This window comes from Podarcis liolepis (assembly GCF_965112155.1).
Source record: "Podarcis liolepis genome assembly, chromosome: 3".
NCBI lineage: Eukaryota > Metazoa > Chordata > Lepidosauria > Squamata > Lacertidae > Podarcis > Podarcis liolepis.
The window spans coordinates 120,390,802-120,400,840 of record NC_139557.1 but is presented as its reverse complement, the minus strand read 5'-3'; the positions used below and the strand labels follow the sequence as shown (position 1 = coordinate 120,400,840).

General features: G+C 49.1%; 1 protein-coding gene across 1 annotated transcript; it reads left to right on the top strand.

The window, feature by feature from the left end:
• The first annotated feature begins 3,401 nt into the window (after positions 1–3,401).
• On the top strand, positions 3,402–9,783 carry LOC310702710 (serine protease 55-like). Its single transcript, XM_083494733.1, has 5 exons — positions 3,402–3,601; positions 3,849–4,044; positions 5,805–6,046; positions 7,476–7,618; positions 9,355–9,783. The coding sequence occupies exons 1-5, from the start codon at positions 3,547–3,549 to the stop codon at positions 9,760–9,762; spliced, it is 1,044 nt and encodes a 347-aa protein (XP_083350859.1). The 5' UTR covers positions 3,402–3,546; the 3' UTR covers positions 9,763–9,783.
• The last annotated feature ends 256 nt before the right edge of the window (positions 9,784–10,039 follow it).

Sequence of the window (10,039 nt, the reverse complement as noted above, 5' to 3'; positions counted from 1 at the left end):
TTTAAAAAAAGAAAGGGGAGCGTTCAAAAACGCACTCCCCCAATCTACATTCTGAAGTGGTGCAGTCCAGGAAGGCCTGTAATGTGTATTTTTGCGGAATCTACATGGCTCGGAATCCCAACACAAGCTCCTAGGTGGGCGTAGTCTCTGCAATGGAACCCAGGGATGGACTGAGTGTTTCACGCTGTGTGCCAACATTAGCCCTGGAATCTGAAGGGTGTGTGGAAGGCAAGGCTGTGTGTTCCCATGCAGGAGAGAGAAGAGATAGAAAAACAAGATGATGGGGGTGTGTGTGTGTGAAAATCTTTTGAGAAGCAGGCAACAGAGAAAGAGCAAAACATCTGCACACCCCTCTAGCTTCTTTGCTCATACTTGCAAAGCCCCCGTTCGGTTGTTCAAGCCCCATTCATGGGGTTAGAATATTTTGCAGGGTTGGCAGGGATATTCTGGTTGCCCCCACCTTCTGTTGTTTCCCTGTCACCCAACCTCCACCATCCTCCATGCACCAGGGCTGGGCTGAAGGTTTGAAGCGAGCAAGCTCTGCAGACTCCCCCCCCCCCCCAGGATTTAGAAGCCAGTCTTGTAGAGTTCTGTATCACCCGCATGACACCCCAGCGTGAGGAAAGCAGTCTTCACATCTCCCAACGCCTATTCATGCAGCGGTTTAGGGGCGAGAATGTGACGAGAGAGGGTGGGGATGGCAAGAATGGCCCTTCTTCTCCCACGATGGAATCCTAATGGTGTGAATTCATTTTGAAACTGCTGCCAGCGCTCACTTATATCAATCTGTGTTCAGCTAATGCCTTAATTCTGTGGGTTCAGGCAGCCACAGATGTTTTACGTGTGCTCTTGCAGAAGTTACCATATTTTTTGCTCTATAAGACTCGCTTTTTCCCTCCTAAAAAGTAAGGGGAAATGTGTGTGCATCTTATGGAGTGAATGCAGGCTGCGCAGCTATCCCAGAAGCCAGAACAGCAAGAGGGATCACTGCTTTCGCTGCGCAGAGATCCCTCTTGCTGTTCTGGCTTCTGGGATTCAGAATATTTTTTTCTTGTTTTCTTCCTCCAAAAACTAGGTGCACCTTATGGTCTGGTGCGTCTTATAGAGCGAAAAATACAGTAATTCTGTCGGAAGGCATTTTGGGAGGGGAGCTACGTGGGCACAACTGAGATGCTTTTGCAGCTGTGGCATATAAAGCTTCTGCTATCCTCTCGGGGCGGGGAATTTGCTGGAAATAAGTGTGAAAATGGAGAGCTTGGACTGTGGGGAAGTCTCTTGACTGAAGGAGGAGCCGCAAGGTTTGATTTCCGTAGCATCAGATGTGCAGTTTTATAAGATCCTCGGCCCATGGGTACGCTTCTGTTACTGCCCCAGATGTCTATGGCATGCAATTCCCACCCCTATCCCCCCAAAAGGACTCCTGTGATTCTCTCCCCAGTCCTTCACTCAGTTGTAAAGAATGCAGTTGTTTCTTATTTGCGAGAGCAGCTGTGACGTGGGGAAAGCTGAAGAAACCTGGCTTCCCTTGACCCAGGGGGTGGTCTGGATCGGTAAGGAGACTGTATCAAATGTAATGCAATAAAGAGCTTCAGGTTGCTAAGGAAAAAAGATGTTTTGTGCTGTTATCTCGAGTCCACAAGCCTTGGAGCTGCTTTTTGGCTCTATACAGTGAGGCTGCCGACCTGAGCTTGGAGACTCAGTTTCATTTACCACTCCCCTCTGTAAAGCTACAGATCAGGTCCCTCCGTAACTGAGATTTCTGCAGAGTTGCCCGCCGCTGGAATGCCAGCCATCTAATCAACCCTTGCACCACCGTTCAGCCCCCTTCCATCTGCTCTGCCGTGGCAAACAAATGTGGGTTGGATCGTTTCAATGGCCACGTGCTCAAAGCCACTGTCCCATGACTGCCTCAGGGCATTCTCCTTCCGCCCTGCAGTTGGGTGGTGGGAATGGGTCACGTGGCGTAGGTGCCAACTCCCCGGGGCACCCATGAAATTCCCCATGGAGGGGCCGGGCACCCACAAATTTCGGTGCCAAGGCCATGCACTGCATGGCACCCGCAGTCGTGGGGCCAAACTGGCTCGGTGTTGAGCAACATTCCCCACCACCACCCATCCTTTTCAATGTTTGCCCTTGGTTAGGGTCTAACATGTGATTCTGCCCTCCTTCCCCAGCTGCCCCCCTCATCCTTAGAAGGCATGGTTCCTATAGTAACAGAGCGCATTGTGTGGAAGCGTCATACCTCCGAATTGTTCTGTTGTTCACCGTCAAGGAAGCTGGCCCTATCTAATTTCCCAGGCGCAGGGGCGAAAAGGGGAATAGAGTATAATAGCGCTGCAGCTGATTCTTTACTCATGGCTGCCTTCACCTCTTTGGTTAGTATTGGCCGGGCGGCGGGAGAGTGTTATTTTTTCTCCCGCTGCTGGGTGAGGGCCTCTGGCACAGGAAGGCCCATTTCCAAGGAGCAGTAAGAAATTGCAACCTTGAAGCCGCCGTGCTTTTTGCACAAAGAGATTGGATTTATTAGCAAATCGGATACCACGGGCCTTGAGCTCAGCAAGTGTCTGGAGCGGTTTTTCTCATTCCGGAAAACAAATGCCCCCCTTCAGCTGTTTGGGGCTATATGTATCGCTATGCTGGGCTGCCGCCATTTGGAAAGAGGTTTCGCTCGGTCTCTTATGTTCGTAAGTGCTGCGCGTGGATGCAAGACACACCTGCCCATTATCTCCATGGTTTTTTTAGGCATTTCTGCAACCCACCGCATAAAAGGTTCCTGGTTATTTGTAACATACCGTATTTTTCGCTCTATAAGACACACCAGACCACAAGACGCACCTAGTTTTTTGAGGAGGACAACAAGAAAAAAAATATTCTGAATCTCAGAAGCCAGAACAGCAAGAGGGATCGCTGCGCAGTGAAAGCAGCAATCCCTCTTGCTGTTCTGGCTTCTGGGATAGCTGCGCAGCCTGCATTCGCTCCGTAAGACGCACACACATTTCCCCTTACTTTTTAGGAGGGAAAAAGTGAGTCTTATAGAGCAAAAAATATGGTAATTTAATTTCTAAAATAGCAGCGGTGGGGATTATGCTACCTTGTGTAAAGTTTTTGGGTAGTACATGCCCGGAGACTGGTGGTTATTTGTGTGTGGTGTATGTGTATACACACACACACACACGAAGCTCATTTGAAAAGCCACTTCCCTTTTCTTCCTTGGGATTGCCAAATCTTGACATTGGCTCCCTTGTGACGCTTCCTCCTTTCAGTATTCAGATGTCCCCCTGGGGAATTTAACAGAGGCTAGACATCTGCAGACTGCCGGCCTTCCAACTCACTGCCAGACCCAGCATTCTATTATGACATCACTGCAAGGGAACAGGCTGGTGGGTGACATCACATGGGGACTGGCAACGTGGGAGGAGCTGTGAGTGATGTCACTTCTAGGCAAACAGATTGCTTATGTCCCGTACAATGAGGAATGATGGGATTGCTGCTTGTAGCTTCTGGTCTGAACATGAAGACAGAGGGCCTCTTTAGAACGAGGCTGAAATGCTACAGTGCCTTCTCCTGTTGCTAGCATCCTTCACGAGAATCTCCCATACAGGTAGGCGGATTCTGTTTCCGCGGTACTTCGTTTATTCCTGGTAGCTAGGTGGCAAAAAGCCCTCAGTCTTGGTGCTGTCCACAGGAACCAGGGGGGGAAAGAAAACGGGTTTGAAACACAAGTCATCGTACTGCAAGGCCCATGGCCAAGACACACGCTTCCAGCCAAGCCCGGGCTCACTTTCCCTAGTCTGCCATATGGGCACAAATCTTGCAGGGAATGAAATAATTCTGCTATCTCTTGACAGAGCTACAGGCCTTGCCCCCTGTGCATTGTGGCCTGTGGCCTGAATTCAAAGCCATCTCAGGATCAGGAACAACGGCTGCCTCCGAGATACTTCCCTGGCAGGCCAGCATCCAATCCAATGAGCTGCATTTCTGTGGAGGTGTGATTCTGAGCAGTTGGTGGGTCCTGTCTGCAGCTCACTGCTACACGGAGGAACTGTGAGTACTGAGGATTCCCTTTAAGTATATAGCAAGTTGTCTTTAAAAAAAAAAAATAAAAAAAATTTAATGGATGAATTAAGAGTATGATCCATAGAGAACCTTTGTCCCTGAGGAAGCTCACTCTCCAAACACTCTTTGGAGCAATCTTCAAATAATAATACTATATAATAATTGTGAATGCCTCCTTTGAGTATGGATCCTAAGCACCATCCATACACAACGTCAGCAGGCTCACGTTCAAATACACACACATATATATAATGAAAATGTAAGAATGTCGTCATGCTGCAGTTCACCTGGCTGCAGACAGGTGGTGCTATGAACTACACTGTGATGGCAAGCTTGGGTCTCAGAGCTGTTAGGCCATTACAACAGGCAAGGAGGAGGGAACTGGAGATGAGAACCAGGGAAGGAGGCAGGAAGGTGGCAGGAAGGCAGGGAAACAGTTGAAGAAGGAGCAAAAAGGGTTTTCTCTTGTGTGTTTGTGTTTCCTTGTGGCTGATTAGCTGTTCTCCCTGTGCAAAGGTCAGAGGGGGCAGGGTTTCTGTTGAGGAAGGTGATTAGCTTATCAGCTGTGGGAGGAGCTTATCAGAGCTAGCAGGGCAGCGGCGCGCGCAGTTTGATCCATCTTTTAGATTTAGGGGAGCTAGTCTCAAACGTTTGTTGGGGAAGACCTAGGTTTTTTTGTGAGGGGAGTTATTTGTCCTGTCTTCACGCTTTTTATGGAGGACCGCTGTAGCCACCCCCAACGACACATTCTCACCTAGGTGAGCAAGCATTCCAGGCAAGCTGTAGAAGTTTGACATGGCCTGTGGGGAAGGGGTGGTTTTGACAAGGTGCAAAGAGACACTCGGAGGGCGAAGAGGAAGGAAGCAGACGAGAGAACGGAAGACAGACAAGTCAGCCAGGCAGCACATGGATCAGGTGAGCGGGTGGGCATCCCAGACAGGCGAGTGGGTGGCCCAGGGGTGCTTTGGCAAGGAGTAAGAGGAGCAGCCGTGTGTGTGTGTGTGTGTGTGTGTGTGTGTGTGTAGAATCATAGAATCATAGAGTTGGAAGAGACCACAAGGGCCATCGAGTCCAACCCCCTGCCAAGCAGGAAGCAGTCATACCTTGGAAGTTGAACGGAATAGGTTCCAGAAGTCCGTTCGACTTGCAAAACGTTCGGAAACCAAAGCGCGGCATCCGATTGGCTTCTCACCAAAACGTTCGGAAACCGTAACACTCACTTCCGGGTTTCAATCATTTGGGAGCCGATTTGTTTGGGAGCCAAGGCGTTCCATATCCAAGGTATGAATGTGCTAGAAAAAAGAATACCTAAGGAGAGGGAGGTCAAATGGCTTAATGGTTAATGACTACTAAGCATGCCCATTGGACAGCGCTGCCCAACTGTTGGGTGGGTGGAATGGAAAACTGGGCAAAGAGGGAATAGAATGGAGTGTACTGAAAAAGGGCAGAGCTGGCTTTCAGGAAACCTGCACAAGAATGTTTCCCACTGCAATGTTTTGCTGCATCTTCAACTTTCTGAGTACCAGCCTGAGGCTTTGCCTCTCGTTTGTTTTGCTTCGTCTTGGGAATGGTGGGGGGTTGGGGGGAGAGCGTATGGATCCCAGCACACAAATGTTGCCCCACAAGCCTTCTCCACCCTTTCTAAGCTGTTTTATGCTAATTCAAGTCAATGGTTCATTGGGACACAGCCCTGGGGTTCATTGTTTGATCTTTGTTGATGCCCTGCCTCTGTTTCCTTTGTCCCCAAGTCCTTCAGATCTCCATGTGGTGGTTGCTTTGAATGGGCATGAATTGGAGAGAATGAAGTTGGACAGGGTGCTCATCCACGAGGAGTTTGACTGTACAAACCTGAACAACGACGTTGCTTTGCTCCTGCTGGCCTCCCCAGTAGAGTTCGGTGAAGAGAGGACTCCCATTTGCCTTCCCTTGCTGCAGGACCTTGGAACGTGGCAAGACTGTTGGGCTGCAACTTGGAGATCCACCACACCTGGTATTGCATTTTCTAGTCCTGGGCTCAGTCAAAAATACTCCCCTAGTTTGCCACACACACATACACTCGCTGCTGTAAGTCGGAGCAGATGGGGCGTGTGAATGTGCAGGTATCCATTGGCTCAGTCTGCACTTCAAGGTGAAACTATGAAATCCACAGTTTCCGAAACCACATGCGAACCCAAACACAGCTGTCCCCTTTGAAATTCGCATTTGAATTTTGCAGTTCAGTTCTCCAGCCAAGTATCGTGCAGAAAATTCATAGGCTCAAGTAACGTGTACATGAAAACTCAAGTGCTGGTGTAAAATAATACAGAAAAACACATTATGTTAGGGAGAGTTGCTTTGTAAAAATGTGTGCGTGTGACAAAATTGCATAGAAACAAGAAATTTGTACTAAGGTGCTGATTAATTCTCGTGAGAACTTTAAAGGGTTTTCCTCCCCAAACTGATAGGAAGATACAGATAACCGAAATTAAGGTTTAGGGAGATTTTAGGAATGAAAAACGGAGAGAAACCAAAACTGTTGGACTCTGAGCTTGATTGCAGCAGCTAGACTGCTGACTGGGAGTGGCTGCCGAGACCACATAACACCAGTCTTGAAAAACCTACATTGGCTCCCAGTATGTTTCCAAGCACAATTCAAAGTGTTGGTGCTGACCTTTAAAGCTAAAGCCCTCGGTCCAGTATATCTGAAGGAGCGTCTCCACCCTCATCGTTCTGCCCGGACACTGAGGTCCAGCTCCAAGGGCCTTCTGGCAGTTCCCTCCCTGGGAGAAGCCAAGTTACAGGAAACCAAGCAGAGGGCCTTCTTGGTAGTGGCACCCGCCCTGTGGAACGCCCTCCCATCAGATGTCAAAGAGAACAACAACTACCAGACTTTTAGAAGACACCTGAAGGCAGTCCTGTTTAGGGAAGCTTTTAGTGTTTGATGCATTACTGTATTTTAATATTTTGTTGGAAGCCACCCAGAGTGGCTGGAGAAGCCCTGCCAGGTGGCGGGGTATAAATAATAAATTAATATTGTTATTATTGAACTGGGAACTCAGTGGCTTGTGACAGAGACCTCCCCACGAGATCTCACTGGGAGGAACCAGCACAAAATGATCTAGAGCAAGTGGAAACACCAGCCTTTGTAGCTGGCAGGCTATAGATTTGGCCTCTGAATTGCCCAGACTTTTTGCCCTTGCCCTTGCCCTGGCCAGCAGTGCAACCCCTTTGCCTTGACGCCATGCCACCAGCATCCGAGGCCCCTCTTGGGCTTCGAGAAACACAGGCTCTCCTTTTCCCAATTCCAGAGCAGCACAAGTCTCCGCGCTGCACAGAGCGGTGAGGCCTAAACGAAGCCCCCGCCATCCCATTCACCCCTCTCTTCTCCTCCTGTCATTTCTGAATGGCGCTGCCTCCCCCTCTTTCCTCTGTGCCTGCAGGCGACGAGAACACACCGACCAGAGTGCTAAAGAAAACGGAAATGTCTCTGGTCGGCGGGGAGACCTGTTCCAAGAGCGTACAGGGGCTGACGGAGGGCATGCTGTGCGCCGTCTCTGACGAAGGAGGGAAGGAGACCTGCAAGGTATAATGATCCTGGCCCTGTACTGCTGTGCCTTAGGCTGGGGAGGCAGGATGGATGCGGTAATGATCTTCGATCTCTTCCCCGGGCTTCCTGGGGGCTGCTAATGTTTCTCTGCACAGCCTCCGGAGAGATGGGGAAGACTTATTTTAGCAAGCTTACAAGTAGGGGAAGTCCTGGTCACCTACAAGGATATACAAGCCGCGTCCTCCAGTCTTGTTTTGAGTCCCAAAAAGGGGGAGAGAGATGTCTTCATGTTCCTTTATCCCTCTTTTTGATTATGTTTGTTCCTCGCCCTCCCTTTTCCCTTTTCTCCTTCCCTCTCTTATTGTTCCCTCTCCTTCCCCCTCCTCATTTTCTTGTCCAGCCTCCACTGATACACACTGTGTGTTCAGAGGAGTGAGCTTGTGGCTGGAGGCGGAAACTCTTTAGGAAGAGATGCATATTCTTTACTCAAGAGGAGGTTTTGCAGAAGGTTGAAACCAGGGCTCCCCCCCCCCAGCTGGAACTCGCTGGAACTTAGTTCCAGCACCTCTCAGGTGGGCACCATCGCCATTACAGTGGTACCTCGGGTTACATACGCTTCAGGTTACATATGCTTCAGGTTACAGACTCCGCTAACCCAGAAATAGTACTTCCGCTAACCCAGAAATAGAAATCGCGTGGCGGCAGCAGGAGGCCCCATTAGCCAAAGTGGTGCTTCAGGTTAAGAACAGACCTCCAGAATGAATTAAGTACTTAACCCGAGGTACCACTGTGTAAGAGAACGAGGGAGGTGTTTTTTGTGAGTTCCAGCATCGCTTTTTCTAGAAGAATAGCACTGGTTGAAACTGTATGGAAAATGCAGAAGGGAAAGGGAACAAGGGAGGGTGAGGAATTAATGTGGGGTATTTATAAACCACATGATTGCTATTTATTATCTATGGTGCGCCTTCGGCGTCTCGGGGGCTTTGAAGCTTCAAGAGCAGAGGACTCTTGCCTTGAGGGGCACCCAATGTTCAACTCTGACACGGTGGAGATAACAAAGAAAAGGCATGAATGGAGATTGGGGTAAACGGAGAAGAATGTGCCTTTGTTTTGGTTGAAATACAGGCTCAGAAAATGTCTCCATTGAAGTTTTTAGTAACAAAAAAAACCCCTAAAGTGTCTGAGTTATCCGATAAAACTGAAAATCCACAATTCACATTAGGGCCATTCCATGATTAGACCAACCTAATTGTCACTAAACTTTGGAGAAGCTTTTGATGCTTAAAGTCATTTGATGTGTAGTCATTGAACACATTTGCGCACTATTTTCTGGTGTTTTGGCTGCCCATCAAGTGGCTTTTGTGTGAATTTTGGGGCTTATGGAGAGGAAAGTTTGCCTATGGACCTTGAGAGATTTGGGATACCTAACAGGTGTGTAACAACCCCTCGCTGCAAATAATAGTGCAAAGATGGCAGCTTCCTTTCTGGTTCTCCAGAAAGTAGGGCCCGAAAACAGTGCTTTCGAATTACAGGAATGAAAATTCCAACTAAACCTTAGGAATAACATTCTGGCAGTAGGATCTGTTCAGCAGTGCAATAGGAGACCTTGAAGGTTTGTAAACAAGAGTTTGGGTAGCCATCTGCGAAGGATTCATTCGTTGCAATTCCTACGTTGCGGGGGCTGGACTAGACGAACCATGGGGTCCCTTCTGACGCCACAATTCTATGAGGACGTTGACCTCTTTCTCTTGTGTCCTTCTGACCTCTCCCAGGATGACAGTGGGGCTCCTTTGGTTTGCACTTCCGGAGAAGACAGGAGATGGTTTGCAGTTGGACTAGGCAGTCAGGGTGAGGCCTGCGAAGGAAAGGGCAGCCCCGCTGTCTACACTGTTGTTTTCAGCTACCTCAACTGGATAGAAGAGGTAACGGCCGAGGAAGGGAAACCATTTATCGCCGAAGGAGTGGACATTGTTGTGGCCGATTCTGAAATCCCTCCTCCCGGTTTGGCTCAGATAGAAGAGGTGACGGCTGAGGAAGAAAATCCATCAATCCCCGAAGGGGTGGACGTTGTCATAACTCATCCCGAAATCCCCGTTCCCGGTTTGGCTGGCTCTCCCTTCCTTTCCGCCCCCTGTGCCATTGCTTCTGTTCTGATGTCGATGCTTTTCTGTTTATTGTAATAAAATCCGCTTTGCAAACGCTCTCTCTCTCTGTTGCAAGAGTTCTCGCTCGCTTTCTTCACGCGTAAAATAAATAAAGCTCCGAAAAACGAAACCTGAGGGCCGTCAAATGAACATGCTTCCTGCACGTTCCCCCAGGGCTGACTTCTTGCAAGTAGTTGCACATTTTGCAATACGGAGGGACATCTTGTGGTTACACTGCGCACTGCAGCCAGAGAGAGGCTGCGCTGCAACAGAAGATGCTGTGTACATACATCAACTGCTGCTGTAGGCCACA

What these genes read in the sequence shown, in the direction of transcription:
- LOC310702710 (XM_083494733.1), top strand. Translation starts at nt 3,547, where the DNA reads ATGCTACAGTGCCTTCTCCTGTTGCTAGCATCCTTCACGAGAATCTCC. An exon ending in CACGAGAATCTCCCATACAG is followed by an intron (nt 3,602 to 3,848) that starts GTAGGCGGATTC and finishes ATCTCTTGACAG; the next exon opens with AGCTACAGGCCTTGCCCCCT. An exon ending in GAGGGAAGGAGACCTGCAAG is followed by an intron (nt 7,619 to 9,354) that starts GTATAATGATCC and finishes GACCTCTCCCAG; the next exon opens with GATGACAGTGGGGCTCCTTT.